General features: G+C 37.2%; 2 protein-coding genes across 3 annotated transcripts in view; both read right to left on the reverse strand.

The window, feature by feature from the left end:
- Nucleotides 1–21,785, reverse strand: part of dock1 (dedicator of cytokinesis 1) — a 245,900-nt gene that overhangs the window by 194,726 nt on the left and 29,389 nt on the right. For both annotated transcript variants that reach the window (XM_082151859.1, XM_082151858.1), the window contains exons 3-14: nucleotides 21,426–21,466; nucleotides 21,257–21,312; nucleotides 18,997–19,093; nucleotides 15,943–16,091; nucleotides 13,835–13,970; nucleotides 10,093–10,250; nucleotides 9,434–9,515; nucleotides 7,795–7,930; nucleotides 5,117–5,189; nucleotides 2,620–2,699; nucleotides 978–1,103; nucleotides 420–544 (exon numbers count right to left, since the gene is read on the reverse strand). In XM_082151859.1, coding sequence (XP_082007985.1) covers nucleotides 420–544; nucleotides 978–1,103; nucleotides 2,620–2,699; nucleotides 5,117–5,189; nucleotides 7,795–7,930; nucleotides 9,434–9,515; nucleotides 10,093–10,250; nucleotides 13,835–13,970; nucleotides 15,943–16,091; nucleotides 18,997–19,093; nucleotides 21,257–21,312; nucleotides 21,426–21,466 — 1,259 coding nt within the window. The remainder of the gene's footprint in view (nucleotides 1–419; nucleotides 545–977; nucleotides 1,104–2,619; nucleotides 2,700–5,116; nucleotides 5,190–7,794; nucleotides 7,931–9,433; nucleotides 9,516–10,092; nucleotides 10,251–13,834; nucleotides 13,971–15,942; nucleotides 16,092–18,996; nucleotides 19,094–21,256; nucleotides 21,313–21,425; nucleotides 21,467–21,785) is intronic.
- bccip (BRCA2 and CDKN1A interacting protein) overlaps nucleotides 5,133–21,785 on the reverse strand; it is a 242,133-nt gene continuing 225,480 nt past the window's right edge. Inside the window, exon 8 of the transcript XR_014201083.1 lies at nucleotides 5,133–5,743. The gene's annotated coding sequence lies outside the window, so the exon portion shown is untranslated. The remainder of the gene's footprint in view (nucleotides 5,744–21,785) is intronic.

Below are 21,785 nucleotides of genomic sequence, written 5' to 3' on the forward strand. Positions count from 1 at the left end.
TGCCCCCCAGGGTTCAATCTTAGGCCCCTAACTTTTTTGCATTTATATATCTCCTCTTGGATTGCTTTTAAGAGCTTGAAATATATCTACATTTATTATATACGTCATTGTACGTCGAAAGAGGGGGGAAAGCTCAGTTTTAAAAGTTCATATGCATATTGCTTAATGTCTAAATCTTCCCTTTCGACGTGCAGCTACTTAATATGCAACTATGCTTTACATAGACAAGCAATTGTATCATGTTTATCTGCCTTTTATTATATTATGTATTCATTGTTTTTTATTTTCATTAAAATTAAGTCTAAATGATTTTCTACAGTAATCAACATTATCCCTAAAAATGCTATCGACTGAGCTTCAGTAATTTAGAATTTGGATTATTCATTAAGATGCTTGTCTCACACACACACACACATTACCTCGAGCTTCTTTCCATCTTCATCGTGTACAGACATGGTGACCTCCACGTTCTTGGGTGTCGTCTTACTGCCTTTATCAAAATCCCCCTGAACCAGCGTCACGTAAATGTCATTACGAACATCACCTGCAAAAACATGCACACAGTCTCATTTTCAATTATTAACAGACTCAATATATGATCTACAGCTAAAAACACCCCGTTTGGAGATCTTAGATACAGATCTTTTTGTAGGAAAATGCACAAAAGTAGCTAAAAAAAAAGGGGTGCATGAACATTCAAAGGTCATCATTTTGGTGGCTTACTCTTATTTTATTCTCAAGTAAAAGGTAAACTACATTCGTTTTTCTTGACTATTCCGGCCCATGAGTATCAGCAACAGCCAAAATAAGAGAAACCTTTTGGAAAACTCTGAGAGGGATAACATATGGTTTGTCATATGCTAATTTGCATCATGACAAGTTCTTAACAAGTCACTTCGGCAGCTTAGTTTTCATTAATGGTCTGGGTGGACTTCTCATTGTCAATCTTATTGAAGCTAGAGTTCGATGATGGATACCTGGCATGATGATTTCTGGGAAGCCCATTTTGCGAGCGACAGCGGTGGAACGGTCCACTAGGTGAGGGAAATCTTTACGGATCTGATGAATATCACCTGGAAGCAACTTCAGTGTAACCCACAAACCTGAGGACCAAAGGAAAAGAGTGGAATTAAATGCACACATACACAATCTCTCTCTCTCTCACACACACACACACACAGTCTCCAGGACTGACACACAAAAACACTTCCTATTTGTGCTTAACAGCTCACAGGAACGTAATATAAAATCTCATTATTAATGATCTACAAAAAATAATTAAGAACACCGGATTAGTTTAATGGCTGAGAAAACACCCTGCAGGAGACAGAGTGACTGTTATTTAATTTGAATATTTGAATGTTTAATACCACAAAATTAAAGACTAAATGGAGCAATCTGAGCAAATAACATGAGCTGTTAAGAATATTGATGAAAAACGACTCAGCGGATGTACTTATAAAACTCAATAAAGAAGAAAAAAAAGAAAAAAATCAGGTCATACTTCACCAAAAAAAAAAAAAAAAAAAAAAAAAAAAATTATATTGTGTTATGACCATATATCTTATGACCATTAAGGATTGTATGGATTCCATATGGATTGTATTTGTGGTGATGGATTGTGATGTTATCTGGCACCAGTGCATCCAGACAGATCTTGTGTCATAACATATTCGGTTCCCATTGGCATGAACAAATTCTCATGCTTGATGAACCCCATTCAACTTCAATTAATGTTGCTCAATAACTTTGTCATTTGTACGATTCAGGCGCCTTTAGATTGTGAAACTCTCCTGGCAGGAACTCTGACACACAGTTTGATGGTATCTGGGACAAGCCCGGTCTCAATCTCCACAGATCAGTTTTTAAAATCCCATATTTTTAACTTCTCAAACTTAAACTAGGCCACATAATTAATCTGCAGTCCAATAACACCAGTCAAATAACCATCCCAGCTTCGTTTCATAGCAGGAATATTCCTTTCCATACAGATATAATTTTGTACCAGTTACTGTAGGTTAAGATAAGACATACGAGTAAACCCTGGGTAATGAAGGGACCTATGAAACGTTTAATTTTTTCCAAAATTCCATTTCGTTTCCGTTTTAATTATTCTTGATTCTGTTTTAATGGTTACATTAAAATATATTAAAAATGCAATTTTTTAAAACTTATACAATTTAACAACAATTAATTAACATTTTCAAAAAAAAAAAAAAAAAAAGTAGGACCCTATGAATTCAGATATTCTTCGTTTTAGTGGTATAATTAAAACATAATACTCAAAAAGTATGTCTAATCAATTTAAATGTTTCAACTAACAATTTAATCTTTTTTTTTACCATAATATATGTTTTGTTTTATTTATTTTAGATATACTGTGTTGCCTGTTTTATTTTGACATTTTTTTTAATTTTCATATTTTTAATTCAATACAAATTTATTATTAAAAAGGGTGGTAACCATAGGAAGGCATAAAATATAATTTTAATGAATCTTTTAAAATGTAAGCAAATGAAAGTGTAACAATTATTAAATTAAATGTGCTGCGTCATGGTAATCATAGGGCCTTAGTATAATGTTCACCCCAGTGCAGGCTTTGGGCCCAGTGACCTTTACCTTGACCTTTGTGATTGACCTCTTTGGCAGCGATGACCTTGTTGATGACTGTCTGAAGGAAGTCGTTCTCGCCCGCCACCCTGGGTGAAAAACGGGAGATGTTCAGCTGCCTGTGGCGAATGGCGTCATCCAACGCTAGCCTGGAGTTCACACACGACAGGCAACACGCCAACGGAGAGGAGAGAGAGAAGGAAGAGAAAGAGAGGAGAAGAGTAGTAGCCACAGAGAGCCAGATAAGGGTGGACATGAGCAGAAGAAAAAGAAAGAGAAGAGATGGATGAAGAAAGCGAGAGGGAGAGAGGGAGGGAAGACACCAAACAGTGATACCGATACCATGACAGGGACAAAAGCCATTTTGTTAGCAAACAGTAATGCGGGATGGGTGACAGGAGAGACACAAAGAGATGCTGTAATTTAAGAGATGACCCTCCATCTCACCCAAACACAGATGAAGCTGAGTCTAAAAATACACACACTAGCTCTGCTGCAAAACCTAGTAGGCTGCCTATCCAGACTGCATTATAAAGGCATCACGGATCTCAACTAAAAGGCAGCAAAGTTATGATACCATTTAATATGCCTCAGTTATAGTAAAAAATGCATCCAAGAGTCGACAAGCTAAATGAATATTGATTATAAATTAAATATATAAAAAAATACATTTGTATTTATATTTGATATAATACAACAACATAATGACAATATTAAATAGTGTATTATATGAATATTTGTCTTTGTAATATAACAAAAAGAAAGAAAAAAAGAAATATTAAACTTAATTAAAACAAGTTATTATAATTATCAGCCATATTATTATTATTATTATTATTATAAATTCATGTTAAATTAATTATATAATTAATTTAAATTAAATGAATGTATTATCACCAGGCAAAGTTATTAGTAGTAGTATTATACTGTAAAATTATTTAATTCAAGTTAATAAAAATGTATTTATGAGTATCTGGCAGAATATTGTTATTATTATTGTTGTTGTTATTAGTGTTTTATTATTATTATTATTATTATTAATAATAATAATAATAATATATAACATTGTAAAATAAATTGTATTATGATTATTTTATTTTTTTTTATATTATATATATATGAATTAAATATATATTTATGATAATTATCTGACTAATTTACTTCAGTCACTTATGAGGCTCCGTTTCAATTAGGATGCGGTCTTAAAAGGTAGCCGTCTATATGTAGGCAGCAGAAGACAGCAAGATAGTTCACTGGATTTTGGAAGGAGATAATCTGAAGTCACAAATAAGCTGCTGCAAATCAAAAACCTGCTTAAAGTGAGAGCAACCATTTCAAACACCCCACAATTCACAACCAACTCTTCCATTCCTCTCCGAGCGAGCGAGTGAGTGACCCAGCTAGACTGTGAGAGTGGCAAAGCAGAGAAAGACTGAAGTGTAGTCTTATTTAGTGACAGAATGTGAGGCACGTATGGCTCTCCTACAGAACAAGAGTGTGTGTAAAGTGTTGTTTTCAAAGAATAAATACACAGAGTATTGAGCAGAAATCAGGAAAACAGACACAGACAAACTAACACTCAAATGAACCTTCCTATGCCATAAAATACAACGTATGACTATACAATACCTCATAAACTACCTAACTCACTAACCCGGAGGCCCCGTCAAAATCATTTGCATTTTTTCCTGATAATAGCAGAAAGAACTTAAAATACTCAATTTTTGTTCACACAGATAAGAGTGTACTCAGTGTATTCTTGCCTCACAGACATGAAAAATGTCTACTTTTAAATGAACCAATTCAAATTGGAAACAAATATTAATCTATATGAAACGTCCATTTCTCTTTATATGCGCGTCCACTATCCTGCGGAAATTATGAATCAACATCCTCAACTTCAGCTTTGCAGCCGACGCGAACTCAGAAATCACAAGTTTATTAATAAATTATTCAAAAAGTCTGTTTGCAGTTTTTTCCCCAACACATTCATAATAATTTTTTCCAGTCAGTATTATGGTATTATGGTTTGGTATTTCTCTTTAATGTAGAACAATGTTACATATCATAAGCTATTCTTTCTCAGCCCTGAAACTCATCTATTCTCCGATTTAAATAATTAAATTGATATCATAAACGTGTGATTAGTCGACTGCTAGTTTAAATGAACGACTCATAGTCGACTAGAAAAATCGTTAGCCCTATTTCTTTGTTTGCTTGATGACCCAAAAGACTCAAATATTATTGGTCAAAATAATAATATACAAAAATTTTTTTTTTTTTTTACCATGCAACCAAATCTAGCACTTGTTTTGCATTAAACGAGAAGCCTCTATTTACTGTAGGTGCCTGTGGTTTTACTGGTCCTTTCTAAAAACCTAGTGCCTAACTAGAAAGCATTTCACACACTTCTAATGGTCAGAAGGGTTTTCCTGGTTTTGAGGCAGTCACTGTCGTGATGTTGCGTTCGCCTCCACAAAGACTGCTGTGATGAACTCATACTCACGGCTGGAACGGAATGAAGTGTTGCTTGTCCTCGTCGTCCATCTTGCCCGTGATGATGTCAGTGACGTCCATTACTGCAGAGAGAGGAATGAGAAGAGAATAATATCTGCAGAGAAACTGCCTGGGAAAACAACTCTGGGTGAATCTCATGAAAAGAAGAAATAACCAGCTCATATTTCATCCCAAAAAATATTTTTTTTTTTTTTTGCGATTGACCATTGCGACATTATTTGACATTTACTTTAAAGGGTTAGTTCACCCAAAAATTTAAATTCTGTCAGTAATCACTCCCCCTCATGTTGTTCCAACCCCGTAAGACTTTCGTTCATCTTCAGAACACAAATGAAGATATTTTTGATGAAATCTGAGAGCTGACTCACTCCTTCATAGGAGTGTAATGTCATGTATGTAATTTCATTCTGCCGGCCCAGAAAAGTTAGCAAGTCATCTTCTCAGTTCTTAGAGCATGCGTCGTGTTGCTCTCGTGAACTCACATCAGAGGCCCACACGGAAGAAAATGAATAGTTGAATAAAGTCGTAATTTTTGTTTGTTTTTTGCGCACAAAAAGTATTCTCGTCGCTTGATATGAGTGAGTGATTACTGACAGAATTTTCATTTTTGGATGAACTAACCCTTTAAACAGACTGTCCCAGCAAATTCCCAAATCAAAATTCTATTAAGATAGCTTTAATAAAAATCACTGTCTCCAAAAATTATTATCCATTATGTGTTTCTATTACCAAATTTCGAGTAACTACTGCATTGAATTCAATTAATTCAATTAATTTAATAAATCAAATTTTTTTTTTTTACTGTATGACTTTTCCTCACATAGCAGAAATGAAAATTTTGTGTGAGAATCCAAATTAAATTGTCATGAAAATGATATCCCAAATTGTACTTGTTCTAAAAAAAGGCTTCGTTTTCTTTATGCAAAATGCTTTTTTCCCCCTCTTTTAATTTTAGGGTGTAATAGGACCTTAATATTTCAAAACATAGTAAAGCACAACAGAAAGAACCATGGGAGTTTAAATGTGTGGTTTATAAGGTGAGAGCAGCCAACACTTTCTAGATAAGCTGTCAACCAGCAGCTATTACTGACCGAACACATGAACATCGCCTCTAAATGGCCATTTGGCCTCGTGTGCAGGAGTGGCCGAGCTGAGATTGAGTTTACAGCAGGCAACAGGAAACTGATGAGCCATAATGGAAGCGTTGGCTTGTCTCTCAATGTGACACATTAAAGGTGACATTGCACATGCAGGTTCTGCCTCTTTCTTCCTGGCCCACATAAAGACTAACGACCGAACGGAGGGAGGGAGGGATAGAGAGAGGGAGGGAGGGAGAGAGAGAGAGAGAGAGAGAGAGAGAGAGAGAGAGAGACAGAGAGAGAGAGAGAGAGAGAGAGAGACAGAGAGAGAGACAGAGAGAGAGACAGAGAGAGAGAGAGAGAGAGAGAGAGAGAGAGAGAGAGAGAGAGAGAGAGAGAGAGAGAGAGAGAGAGAGAGAGAGAGAGAGAGAGAGAGAGAGAGAGAGAGAGAGAGAGAGAGAGAGAGAGATGCTTTCCCACTTCAAAAAACGTTTGATGTTGAAACCAAAGGCTGCATGTCTCCTCTCATTCTCCTGTTCGGACTTATTTATTTATTTCCAACAGAAAAACAGATTTCCTTTTTTCCAAGGTACCAAGTTCACAACAGGAGGAACCTTTTGTGCACAATAACTGACTTGTACCAGTACACAACCGCCCACAAATCTAAGTAGCTTAATAAAGTTAATATCACATCTATCCTTAAGACACAATTTCAGGAGTCATTCATAAATTGTGTAATGCACTGGACACTGAAGTTGAACCCTAAGTGTCAGGGATTAGAAACAGTAATTGTGATAAGTGGACACAAATATTAGGGTAAAATATTAGGGTCACTTAACTCCAACCAGCTCAAGACTTCTACTGTATACTGCAATTGTACATGTAATAAAACCATATTTATCTACAGGCAGACAAAGCACTTTGGTCATGGCCATACCAGTGGAAAGGCCATTGTTTTCAATGCATTAAAATTGCATGAATTCAGTAAGATTGGTGCATTTCATTTTCTACGGCTTGTTGCGCGTCATGTTCTGTATCACATACAGCAAAGCTTATGTGCAATATATTTTTCCATATGATTACATAGAAGGCTTGAAAAATTGTATCTGTATGCAATCAACAAAAATTAACATGACAAATAAAAAAAACTGATTACAAAATGGCTGCAAAATATATTTGCATTTATAGTTAAACTGTGGCAACTCAGTATTAGCAATTATAGATAGATAGATAGATAGATAGATAGATAGATAGATAGATAGATAGATAGATAGATAGATAGATAGATAGATAGATAGATAGATAGATAGATAGATAGATAGATAGATAGATAGATAGATAGATAGATAGATAGATAGATAGATAGATAGATAGATAGATAGATAGATAGATAGATAGATAGATAGATAGATAGATAGATAGATAGTAGAGTTTGTCAATAGCAACAAAAAGGTCCTTAAATCACTTTGGATAAAAGCATCTGAAAATAAATCAAAGTATATTTTTGGTGCTATTTTGATGGACACTATGGTTACCATGCTAAGTGTGCATTGAGTTGTATGTGTGAAAACAGAAAGTGGGGCACTACCTGCCACACCGAAGGGTCTGCGGAGGCCGGATGTTAATTTCTTAGTGTTGTTATCTCTGAGCTCCATTCGGCCCACTCGAACAATCTGACAAACAAAACTGATTTTCTCCCTCGTCAGGTCTTCACTCCCCAGATCCTGGAGAGAAACACACCAACACACAAGCATAAGTGTAAAAAAACACACACAAAACATGCACAGGCACTTGCACAATCATGTACTAAAACGCCCCATGTCATTTCGAGCCCCCAAGCTGCCATGCACCAGGTGTTTCTGCCTAAAACCATCTAGTTAAACTCAAACGTGTTAGTTTAGCAACTATCCAGGAAGGCAATGATTGATCCATGGATTGGGCCGGTACACACAGACTGCTAGTATGGAGTCCGGGTGAAGGGTAAATTGTTTCGAGCAGTGTTTGATTGGGGGCAGCAACTCATTCCCCACTGGGGGTTTGTGCAGAGAGCAGAGGATTCTGGGAAAACAAACTGACCCTCGACAGCCGAGCATCCATTAAAGAAATGACCTCTAGCAAATGAGAACAACTCTTGTGTGTGGGTGCAAGTATGTACTTACATGCACAAACACACACCAATGCATATGCTCTATAATTATTAAATTATGTACATGCAAATACACAAATGCATCCAATAAAAAAACAAGTATCCTTCATAATAGGGTGAGAAACACAAGAACTTCAATATGATTTCATGTTCATAAATTCCTTTCCAAGCATAAAAAAATAATACAAATACGAATACAAATAAAAGAACAGCTCCCATTTGTGGGTGCAAATATGTTTACGTAACATGCACAGTTGCACACACACCAATGAATATTTAATTATTAATTATGAACATGCAAATGCACAAAACACAAATGCATGCGATCAAAATAAAATAAAAAATCCTTCATAATAATGTGCAAGAAACACAAGAACTTCATGTTCATAATTAATCAGTTTCCAGCATAGAAAATAGTTTTTTCCTGTGTTAAAGAACAGGCAAATGCCAATGCCAACACATGTACATGGACACACACAATATGTGCAACAACACAAGTCAGGCAGCATCTCCAGTGAGCTTCTTTATCCGCTCCTCTAATGACCGTTAGCTCATTACCCTTTACAGCGTTAATGATGATGCTGCTTTCTTCAACACTTTAATTACCAATTCGACAACACGACTGATGAACACGAATTAAAGAGTCACCCAATAATACCGTGATTACTCATTACAGAACAATGCAAGAGACGGGAACAGATGAATGGAATCAAGCCGTAACGGATTCATTTACATGACGATGTTTCCAGGAACGAGCCGATAATGAAGCAGCGCATCGGCACAGGACGACACATTTGAGTGTTCAAATAAAACAATTAGGTCATGCATGCGAAGGGTTTCACGTGTGGCCTGGAGGTTTGCACATAATGCCCCAAATTAGCGTTGTTCTAAAACCTAGTTAGGTGATGCCATTTTAAAACATGGCATTATCATATAACCACATTTTCACCAAAATTGTAATACAGAAATCACATGCATTTTTAGTAGAGGACAGCGTTAGTGTTAACTAAAACAAAACAAAACAAAAACATGATCATCTTGACTGAAATCGGTCAGAAGTAAAGCTGAAAATAATCCGTACCGTGAATACGGCACGCAGGTTATGCAGCTGATCGATGTCTTTCGCCAAACCTGAGCTGGACCAGCGTACAAGATAGTTTTCACTGCAAGGAAATGAAGAAATAAATAACAGATATTAATACTACAAACGTTTTCCCCCTAAAGCTCAGATGGTAGATCATAGCACTAGCAAAGTCAGGATCATAGCACCGATTCCCGGTCAATACATATATTGATAAATGTACAGCTTTAATGCATGTAAGACGCTTTGGATATAAAAGCATTTGCTAAATGCGAATGTAAATGTCTTTCTCTGCGGACACACTCAAGTATGATCAAATTCATCATTCACTGCTGAAACAAACCATTGAGAATTGTGTGCATGGTACAAACACTGTGGTTGATTTACTACTGAGAATGTGAGAAACGTCATGTCTCCCAAATGAGGGAGAGGCTATGGTCAAATTATTGAAATTATGATTTAAACAAAAAAATAGTTTTTATTACAAATAATAATCATTAATATAATTATTAATAACAAGCTATAATTATTTTTAAAAATTATGTTTGAATGACTTTAAATCTCTGAACAAAGCAATTATTTGACAGCTATGTTTAGGACTGCATGGCTTCTCATGCATGTAAGTGTAAGCGTCTGAGTCCATGTGTGTGTGCACTGACCTGATGAACTTAGACTCAATCGGATCATAGAGTGACATCAGCACTTCTGCATCTTCTCCGATTTTGCACACGACATTCTTGAGCGTGACGAACAAGGCAAACGAGGGTGTGGAGGCAAACTTCGCCTGCCTGCTCAAGTCCAAGTTCTGCTTCTGAGACTGAAAAATACATAAATCCATAAAAACTATGGTAATTAATCTTTCAAATGTGCTTCGAGTCAAAGTCAGCCAGACTAATTACACAGGCGCTGTCAGTCTCAAAGAATTCATGGGACTTTTTACACCTGGTCACTTCATGCGTGTTCTCTGATTGGATAGCTATTCGATGGTGAAAAGACCAGGTGTAAATGCCGTAACGCATTCGAGACGGATTTAAATCCGATCACTCAAACCACTTCAGGAAGAGGTCTGAGACGCATTCCATACTGGACAAGTGTAAATGCATCTGGTTGTTGGATCCACATGTAAATTTTACTACTCCCAAAATGGTAAAAAAAAACTAAACATGTGAGAGCATGTTATTGGCTAGATGCAGGGGCGGACTGGCCATCTGGAGCACCGGGCGTTTTCCCAGTGGGCCGCTGGACAGTGTGGGCCGGCCCGTTGCTATACGTAAATATATAAAGAACATTTACATATTCCGTTGGCCCAGGTGAATGCCCACGCGGCCCACATGACTCAAAATGATTCATCTATTTACTGGCTCTGGCTCACTGCAGCGGTCTAACAGCACTCGTCAAAGTCAAAGATGGCCAATCAAATCAAAGAAGGCGGGGCCAAGCAGTAATTCAGCACGGCAGTTTTTAGCGCGAATGCGAGGTAAGCTGTAAGGAATTGATCAAAATAAAAATGCTAAATAGGGTGGCCATCTGTCCGGTTTTAAAATAACACATCCATCTACCGGCACAGCTTTGAGCTTTCAGCATGTTTTAACGATCAATAATTCAATAACCCATTTATAAAGATAGTCACTTGCTTCGTTCCTGAATGAATCGGCTGTTTTGAATCAATCGGTTGACTTACTTATTAAGATAGTGACTTGTTGCCACCTACTGGCAGTTTTAGTTTCATATTACAGTTTAATAAAAAAAATAAAAAAACACTCAAAATGTCATATTTCTATATTCAATATTTTGTATTTAAAACATTAATTTTATCACGTTCTTTATGCATTTGTAAACAGTCCGTGTAAATACATGTAAATGCCACTTCAGATGCAGCTTCTGCAGTGAAAAGATGGATTTTGCCTGATTTGAATGGTAACATACCTATAATGTCTTATTCTAATTGCATTTATTCATTTATAAAATTTTAATAAGCATAAAAATAATTTCAATAAAAAAATCTTAAATATTTATATTTCTTTATTGTTATATTTTTAAGTTAGTAGGTGGTGTTAAATTTCTCTGTGCAAAAGGAGCTGTTGTGTTATGTATGGTGTGTTGCGGACTGGGTACCGTGGGCCGCTCTATGCCAGAAAGTTTAGGCTCACTTTTCATTCCCAGTCCACCCCTATATGGCTATATGACACGTTATAGCCAGATATGAAAGCGCTACTGCATCAAATGAAACTGAAACTAAGTTGCAGAACCTAAAAACACAATCATCTTCATTAAAAGTAGTGAGACTAAATTATCTTACCAGTGTTGAATCCGCTCTCTCTCCTAATGCGGTCTTTGATCTTGAAATTAGCTGATGATAAATAAAATGCAGCTCATATCTGTTGATTTCATTGACGTGAACTCCGTTAAATTAGCATATTGCGCAGGGATTGAGGATCGGATATATATATATATATATTAGTTTTGCACAGACATTTATGTGGTCAAGTGTAAATGGAATTGTTTTATCAAATCAGATAGCTATCCAATCAGTAAAAAGACATTAATTGATCAGGTGTAGACAGGCCCTATATCACTGTATCTGCTGAAAGAGACTCAAGGACAGTGAACATCTGGGTAGGGTCACATGGGAAAGGTAGGTCAGCAAAGCTGACGTGTTCTCAAAATGTCACCTTGTCATCCAGGTTTGGAACAACATGAGGGTGAGTAAATGATGACAGAATTTTCAGCTTTGGGTGAACGGCTCCTTCAGCGTAACAGATCTTAAACGAAAACTCCTGGCTCAAGGGAAGCGCCTGCTCAGTTTTAAACATGGTGAATGACACTCACTGTGACTCATCTAAAAGTCATTAGAGAGGCATTGTGAGAACACACAGGTCAAACAGAGATGTTAACCTCATAGACTGTACATGAGTATGTGTGAGGATTCATGAGAACACACTTCTGTCTAAAGAAGGCCTGACTCTCGTAACACTAGGGCTGAGTGATGTCAAATATTCACCACATATTTCTGACAATGTAAATGGAATATAAATAAATAGAAAATCTGTAAATTAAATTGATTTTATTGAGCATTTGACTATTAGGTTACCTAAAAAGTACAATAATAAAAATATAAAATTAATAAAAAAATACTAATATAAAAATCACTATAGTATATAGGTGCATTTAAAAAAAAAAAATTAATAAATAAAAAAGAATAAAAAAAATAAAAATAAACAAAACGAAACGAAACGAAATGAAATGAAATGAAATGAAATGAAATGAAATGAAATGAAATGAAATGAAATAATGTATTGTGTTCATTTATTGAAAACATGCTTGGATTATTGTCATAAAAAAAATCTAATTAATTTCAAATTTTTCTGCAATATATTACAGAATATATTATATTATATTATATTATATTATACATAGTATATTATTATTATTATTATACAATGAAGCTCCAAATGAATGTTGAAACAACATAAAGACAGTTTATTTAAAATATTTGCTTAAATGGCAATTTTTTACCAAGTACTACGAATGAAGGCCAGTATCACCAATATCAACACCGCTACTGATTTCTCTATTAAATGGAATAATTTTTTTCATTTTAGCCATTAATTATAGCCATTCAGCATTATAGTATATTTGAAATCCATTATTTTTAACATTAAATAGGCTTTATAAAACAACTTTTAATTTAAGTGAACTTAAAACAATCTAAATCTCAACCCCTTACAAAAAGAGTAAAGATAAAACGTATATAATTATTTTAAATAAATTACTTAATTTATTAATGTATGATTATAATAATTATGTTTTTTTATGTTTGTTTGTTTTTTGCTGCATTTCTTGCATTAAGCATTGTAAGTCTGCAATGGCTGTTTGAAAGTAATGGTTCCTCTGATTCGGAAAAAAAGAATATATATTGCATCTTGTCAAAAGGCAGAAAAATATTGAGACTTTTTTTTTTTTTTACCAAGCTATATCACCCAGCCATGTGTCACATTGAGCCCCACAGCAAGATAGGAAGAGAGATGGTGCGCTCTCACACTCTCTGTTCCCGTGTAAATGCTCACACGTCAGTGACGGTGTTTGAGAACTGCGGTCAGGGACTTTTTTATGTGGTTTAGTGGTTGTGCTTGACAAAGTCACACCAACATATAAATATGAAGTAACAGTTAAAGGTGTTCATTAAACATCACAGCGGGTGGTGATGACCAAAATAACACTGCAAAACGAAGAGCCCAAGTGAGTACGTTTGCTCTAAGGCCTTCCAGATTCACAATCCAAGAACACCAAACGAACACATTTAAATATATCAATCTAAATGAACCATAGACTTTTAAAAAAGCACAGAGCAGCATGTTTATATTGTGCCATAAAGGATGAAAACAGTCTAATATCATTTACCTTTTCCTCTTGGATGCGGGCTTCAATCTGCTTGGACGCGGCTTCATGCGCTCGGAACAGATTGACAGTGCTGGTCAGGTCAGGATCCAGAATATTCCCATCTTTATCTCGAACCACCAGATCCAGGTCTAAATACCTGGCAAGCACACAAAAAAACACTATAAGAAACATTTTAAAACAGACTTGGTTGAAAGAGATGAAGTTATACATCGATTTGGACGAAATCATCTGCTATGGAACTGGAAAATTGTAAATGTGCATTGAGTTTATGAATTGAGTTGTTTTTCAAAGAATATGAGTGACACTTAGGATTGCCATCCTTATGTAAAAATAAAGACCTTTCAACCAACAAAGTTGAGAAAGACAGAGACTTTAACTGAGAACTGAGAGTCGTACATGTGCGTGTTTGTCACTTCTGACTTTTCGACCAGAGCAGTTCTATCATCTCATCTGTACTCGCTTCCTCCTACAGCGTAACACTCTCAAGTTAGCAGAATGTGTTTAATGAGCAGAAAATAGTCGGCACCACTACAATAACCAAATGGAATTGCAAAAACATTCAAACAGGTTTCCCGGTCTTTCATTGGTCAGCTGAAGAGATAGCCCCGCCCCAAACTCACACCATTGGTTGATCCAATGTCACTGTGCAGTGGTGGTTAGAATGCTTAAAGGTATAGTGGAGGATTTTCCCGAATTTTCCCTGCAATGGAGAAGTAGCTTGTTGCACTTGTGTAATAAATACTATGGTGAACACATTGGAATTATCAAAAATGAACACAAGGTTTTAGAACATTTCAGCGTGATACCTTTTACCATTTGGTCATAAGGCTACTGTAGACAAATTGAGATGTTTACCGTGTCTGCGCGGTGCGTGACTTGTGCCAGGGCTAGCATCGCTAATCATAGCTTACATTAACTTTTACTAGCAGTGATTTTAAATGGATTTCTCCAAATAGCATGCCAAACTTTACCTGTTGAGTAGAAACTTCGCGACTGAGGCATCAGTGGGAAGCCCAACCTGTGCTTATAGCGCACGCCAGCATGTGAAATATTCTGCCAAAAACACTCTGGTCTTGTTTCTTTCTTCAGAGGCCTTTCTCTTCTTGTCATACAATTCGTAGACACTTTTTCTCTTGCGACCCTGAGACACTTTGAAAAAACCCGGTGAGAACGGCGAGCTTCAATGAATGGCTGAAACCGTAGCTCACCACACACATACACCTGAAAGTGCGCATGCGCAGAAAGCGAAAACTACCTAGGGACGAGCACGTACGACGGCCTTACGTAAAAATATCACCAGAATGATTGACAATTAGGAGGACCAATAGTCTTGATGATCCACCCGGAAAAAGAAAATCCTCCACTATACCTTTAAAAGTTTTTTTCTGATAACACTTGCCCGAGCTAAACTCAAAACCAGGTGTGGAAGGTGGTTGCCAGGGTGTTGCTATGCAGTTGCTAGGATGTTCTGGGTGTATCCACTTTATTTTTAACATAAGAGCGGGATATGAATGTGCGAGTCTTCCGGTGTCATCCGCAGTCTGTTATGCTGCTTGATATTGCAAACTGGCATTTGCAGTCAAAATATTTTAATTTATTATCATAATCATAAATGCTCTGGTTTGCAGCACTTTTTTTAACATTCACTGCACTTCTGCAATTGTTTTAGTGATTTACCTATAGCGCACATTAAAAAAATAGCTTTCTTCCATTCTGCAAAAAAAGGTGGACACTTAACGGCCCTTCAGAGTAAGTCCATTTTGCAAGTTTCGTTGTTTTGCCAGGCAAAAAAAACATCAGACAGCATCAAGATTTAATACTTAAAGTTAAGGAATCTTAAACCCAAGTATGAGCAACGGCACAGACCACTGATTAAGAATCTTTTATTTATCCTTCGGATAAAACATGCGAAGGGCTGAACATTTTTCAGAATGACCCTTCAAAGCAAAAACACCCTGAATAAAAAAATGAACAATCTCATTAAAAGTCAGATTTTATGTAACAGACTGCAGTCGTGACTTCCAGCTCAAGCTCTCCCTGTTCAACCATAACCCAATCAGAATGAGTCAGCAGCTAGTGTTCGTGTGTGTGTGTGTGTGTGTTCATACTTGTTCCCATAGTCCATCTTGGAGGTGACTTTCTGTTTGAGCTCCGACATCTCGTCTTGTGGGAGCGTGCCGGACAGGATCTGGGAGCGCCACTCGATCAAGTCATAGATCATGTCTCGGACCGTGTTGAACATCTCGCGCTTGTCGCCCTGTTGGAAACACAAAGTCTGTTTAAAACCCTGCAATGCGTGTTAATTAATTTGTCAAAGCACATGCTGCGGCGTAAAGGCGTGAGGCTCCTAATCACTGCAGACAAAGAGCCCTGGAGTGTCACACTGCTTACTCATTCAATTAAAAGAGTTTACAAACTGTCAATGAGACTCTTTTTGGAAAATTCAAAACAAAACAAAACTTTAATTTTCAATTTGTATATCATGTCAGAGCTTTTTAACATCACGCCCGAGGCAAAGGAGATCAGATTTATTAGAGGAAATTGCAATGTTGCAGCGTGTCATAGCAGATGAATGTTTGTTCAATGAACAGTGACGTGTTGTCATCAAAATGCTGACTATGTCGCTAAGATGATGATGTCAGTGATGACTGTATGTGCAGTTATGTTGACCGGTTTCACTTTATTTTGATGGTCCCTTTAACACATTTTATTGACTATAAGTAACGTTGCACCTACATGTCTACTAACTCTCATTAGAGTGTTAGTAGAGTATTAGTAGATTGGTAGGGTTAGGGTTAGAATAAGTTGATATATACTTGCAAAGTTACTTATAGTAAGCAGTAGGGCTGTATTCTTCCAGTCGATTAGTCGATTATTTGGTCGATACGTTCTGGCTCGACCAAAATTCTGATTGGTCGATTTTTTGCCGCGTTCATTGCATTAGTTTTGTCGCGTTCATTTACCGGTAATCAGTTTTGCCGCGTTCATTTCATCAGTTTTGCCGCGTTAATTTCATCAGGTGGAAAGCACTAATTGCTAATGGGGGTGTTTTCAGAGCACCCCTGTTTCAAGGTCTGTCTTCAGAACACCCCCCTTGTTTTCACTTCTTTTGGATTAGCCCAACTCACCGGAGAAGACGGACAGATTGAAGAAAGTAGGCTACTAGAAGGTTTGCTGAATATTACTTGATCTGGTTTGTTTAATAAATATAATTTTTTTATTAAAGTGGACGTGCCTTTTGTGTTTAAGAGTAAAAGCTTTAAGTTAATAGTCTATTCGTGTCTCAGCCGCGAAGCTGAGCTCCTATGTTCAGCCCATAGACTGTAAAAAATAGGTTCAGCCTCACTCTGTGTCAGTTATTATAATACATATGACAGAAACAATTGTCTAAATTATGTTACATATTCCTCAAAAGTTCTTGTCATGATATCACTAGTTGACAACATAGTACTATTTTCGGAAATCATCGGCTATGATATTGCGCAGGTGCACGTGATGCAACGCTGTCAGAGCCGACAGACTCGTGTGTCAGACTCATTTCAGTGCACATTAATTACGTAAAAAACGATTTAATACTGCAAATAGCCTACTAGTTTTTTTTATGTTTATTTATAATTCATTTAGGCGGACAACAAGGCTACCAAGTACTGCGCAGCTAATTAATTTAACGTTTTTTTTCTAACGTCATTTTTAGTCGATTTTTAGTCGAAAACTTCAGGACTTCAGTCGACCAAGATTTTCTTTGGTTGAGTACAGCCCTAGTAAGCAGAGTGTCTGTTGGGGGACCATAACAATAAAGAGTTATCAGATATTAAGCAGACATTCTTACTAATAATCTACTGAGAGTTAGTTGACATGTAGTTGCAAAGTTGCTTATAGTCAACCAGAATGTTCAAAAGGGACCATCAAAATAAAGTGTTACCTGTTGATCTCCTGAAAATGCATATTTCCCTATTATACACTGTAGTATGCAAACAGCAGTTTGTAAAATGAGTAGGATGTCCAACAGTATTCATAAAAAGTTGGCAAAAATACCCAATGACCTACTAATTATGCCAAGATTTTAAAATGTATATCCCATGAGGTCATAGGGGAAGATTAATAATTGGTGGAGAAGTGATACAACTGACATCATAGATCACATGACAATGCCATCATAGCCAGATTGCATTTATACTACACATCCATGCTTTTTTGTTTGTTTGTTTGTTTTAACGCCATGCCAGCATCCAAGGCTTATTTCATAGCAAAAGAAAACAGTTTAAAACTATTTAGGGTAAATATATACTTTAAAAAAAAAAAAAAAAAAGTTATTTATTAAACAGTGCCTAGTCAGTACCCTGGTAATCCAGAGTTCTCGTGAGAGCACAAGTTGAATTTGCTCAGCGAGTTACTCTGGTGTCGAGTAATGATGCTCATTAAATATGCCCCTCGATCTGAGCTGCACCAATCACATCGGGTTATCTGATATAGGCAGGCCAGAGGCGAGCTAAACAGATGACGACAGCGCTGTGACGTCGAAGTCATCAGTAAACATTGCAAGATGGCTATGGATGAACACCAGTTGTTTGAAACGGCTTTGGCCGCTACAATGAACGAGTTAGACTTGGCTTTTTATCTAAAACAAGAACAGAAGACGGCACTCGAATCCTTCCTTTGCAAGAAGGACGTTTTTGCTGTTTTGCCGACCGGATACGGTAAGAGTATAATCTACCAGTTAGCTCCGCTGGTAGCTAAGCGTATGGGGTTTATTGTTGTGATTGTTCGTAGTGTTATCCAATTGCGTGCAGTGAGATTTTCAAATGCATGCTTGGTGCCGCCCCTCGACCTGGCCGATTTTCATTAGTCGACGCCAGACCATTAATCTTTCAGATTTAGGTCTGGATTTCCAGGCTACCTAGTCAGTACAAGATTTTTAGATGCATCGCCTGTAAAATCCTGACTGTGAAGTTGATGATGTCATCATGCCGACAGTGTCAATTTGATGATGTCATAATTCTGACAGCTGCTGCGTCCAAATTCATCTACGATCACCATAATTTAAAACTATGCACTCTTTGTGTAATGGGAAACTGCATACGGTTAAGTGTGTAGAGGAATAGTTTGCAACTTTTGAAAAGATACAACCACGTCTTGAGATAAATGGCAAAATGCAGGGTTACCACATAAAGGTCCCTCCATATCGTCGCCCATTCTCGCAGCGTAGTCGTGACCTCGTGAACCAGCGGGAGCTCAGTAGGAATGACCGTCTCCTTTTGTCTAGCGACAGAAAGAAAGGGGAAAAGAGTGCAAAACAGAGAATAAAAAAAAATTAATAAACATAGGCAGCACAATAAAGTGAAGGAGTTTTTCAAAGTATATCACTTGTGTGGGAAACAATACGCTGATTTCACGCAGCCGTTATTTTGAAATCGCAAGCGAGGCTCCGGTGGGAAGAAAACCGGAAGTGTCCCCTGTAATCACAGGAGAGTCGTGAATGCGATGGCGTATTGTTGTGTTTAATGATGTTGTGTCAATTCTAAAAATGTACATACATTTCTTTCATACTTTAGACTATATACAGTGCAATTCATTTATAAATAAAATATTTTTTTAATATATAATTCAGAATGTAAAAAAAGAAGCAGGAATGAACTATATATATATCCTATATTGAATAGTAACATCCAATAGTGTAAATCGCGGCAGCAGCTTCAGGTTGGTAATCCAAGGCATTGTTGTTTATCTTTACTTCCGGGGTTGTTCCCACCGGAGCCTCACTTTCGATTTCAAAATGGCGGCTGCGTGAAATCAGCGTATAGGCTGTTTAACTGCATCTCACTCTATTCACGTCAGTAATTCCAGCTTAATACGGGCTTCTGGGGTCCCGGAGTCATTCAGATCCCTTCATACCAATGAAAACTAATTACCAGCATCAGTCATCAAAACAGCTGTTATGAAATCTGAGCTGGGCTCTGCTCTCGATTCCAATTACTCACACACACACACACACACACCAACACTCACTCATGTGTATTATATTCCTGAAACACACTCGAAAATCCATTTTGGACTCTAAAATCTCCTATTAGGCTGGCACTGGGCTGTTGGAGCGCTAACTGGTTTTAGTAAGACGTCTATGGGAAGGATGTTGTTAACTGCGCTGAGGCTGGATTCAGGGACCATCACTGATATAATCAGACCAATAACAGAAGTAACATGATCTTCAGATGCAGCAAAGCAATGTAAAGTTTAATGTGAATATGTTACAAAACATAGTAAGCTGCCTACGGCCTACACAGAGAAGAAAATACATTGTGATTGTGATGTGATTAGACTAAGGGTGTGTTCACACTTGTAGTTGTGTTCGCTTGGTTCTTTTGTTCCGGACCAAAAAAAGAAAATAATACAAATTAGACCTGGTTTCGCTCAGCATTCACACACACATTACACATAAATGTATTTTATATATAGTATTTTGCGACTAAACTTGTCAAACATCCAAAACAATGCTGTGTTCTGGGCTAAACGCGTTGTTGTATGTGCATAGCCTACATCTGATGATATTTTGACCAGCTGAAAACTCGTGAAGAGCTTATAAAATGTGTAAAGGAGTCAAAACAGTGGCAGGAATCCCTCCGTCACACACACACACACACACACAGATCTGCTGGTTCTGGTGTACCGAACTGTGATCGGCAACATAATGAGAGTTCTGGTGACATCATATCCTGTTTTTGGTTCGTTTACATGTCTTTGGTCCGGGTTGTGTTTATATTTCAGTCGAACCGCACCAGAGTTCGTTTGGAAGTGTATCGAGACTGATCTTTTCAGCGTCTCGGTCCGCGTGTTTGGTGTCATCAGGGTTCGGATGGCAGCGTTCACACTTATTCAAATGAACCGCACTAACAGAGCAATCGCACCAGAGTTCCTTTTAAAGGGTAACTCTCGCCAAAATGCAACCTAGGCTCTTTTTGTTAATTTACTCGAGGCAAACTTTCGTTTATAAGCAGAATTAAAATGGAAACGGCACTTTTAAGTTTGACCGTATTTTCGTTTTAGGTTAAATGCCTCGTGAATGGGGCACTTTTATGATAGCATCAAAAATCCCTATTTTTAAAACACTAAGAAGGCTCGACACAACATGAAACTTTGCTCGAAGTATCACCAGGGGCTCTACACATGAACTCCAGCAATGAGAACATTGTTTGTGTACACAGAGTTTACTAAAAAGAAAGATTTTGAAGCAGATTTAGTAAACATTTCTCCCATTGAGAAACAAATCCTGAGATTGCCTTCTCCATGAAGGATACATGCAGGTCATGCATGGCCGAAATGAGTTGGTCTGGGAAAAGAGCTAAGGCCTGCCAAGATGTTGATAATGCTTTTATTCCATATTTAGCTAAATATAAACTTCCAGGAAATCTAAATGAAAATACTGACCCACTGCCTTCAACCGTGGCCTCTTTCAGATGTATGTAACAAGCCGGAAACACACCCTGTGCACAGAAGAGTACATCAGAAATTACCAAACAAAGGGAAAAATCAAGTTGAGGTCCGCTGAATGATTTTACCCAACATGGAAGCTGAACCTTTTCATACAGTAACTCACCTTCTTCGATTTTCTCCTCAGCCGATACCCTCGATACCATCCTGAGAAGAGCAAGACATATCACAGCAGTCAGATGAAAATACCAACAATTAGATTACAGTGCGACGCCACTGTGTCCCTCTAGAAAACAATATTGCGAGATTATAAAAGACATGTTCCATAAATCTCCTGGAGATATGAAGTGAGGCAGCAGGCATGTCTGCAAGCTATGAACAAATCATTCAGGACTAAAGTGTGTGTTATTGAGATCCGAGAGAGGTCGTTCTGCAGGGAAGAGGAAAGGTCAAATCAGGACATATGTGTGTGTGTGTGTAAAGGTCTTAAAATGATGAGAGGTGGCTGAAATAGATACTTTACATG

The sequence above is a fragment of the Leuciscus leuciscus genome (assembly GCF_965113295.1).
Source record: "Leuciscus leuciscus genome assembly, chromosome: 21".
Lineage (NCBI taxonomy): Eukaryota > Metazoa > Chordata > Actinopteri > Cypriniformes > Leuciscidae > Leuciscus > Leuciscus leuciscus.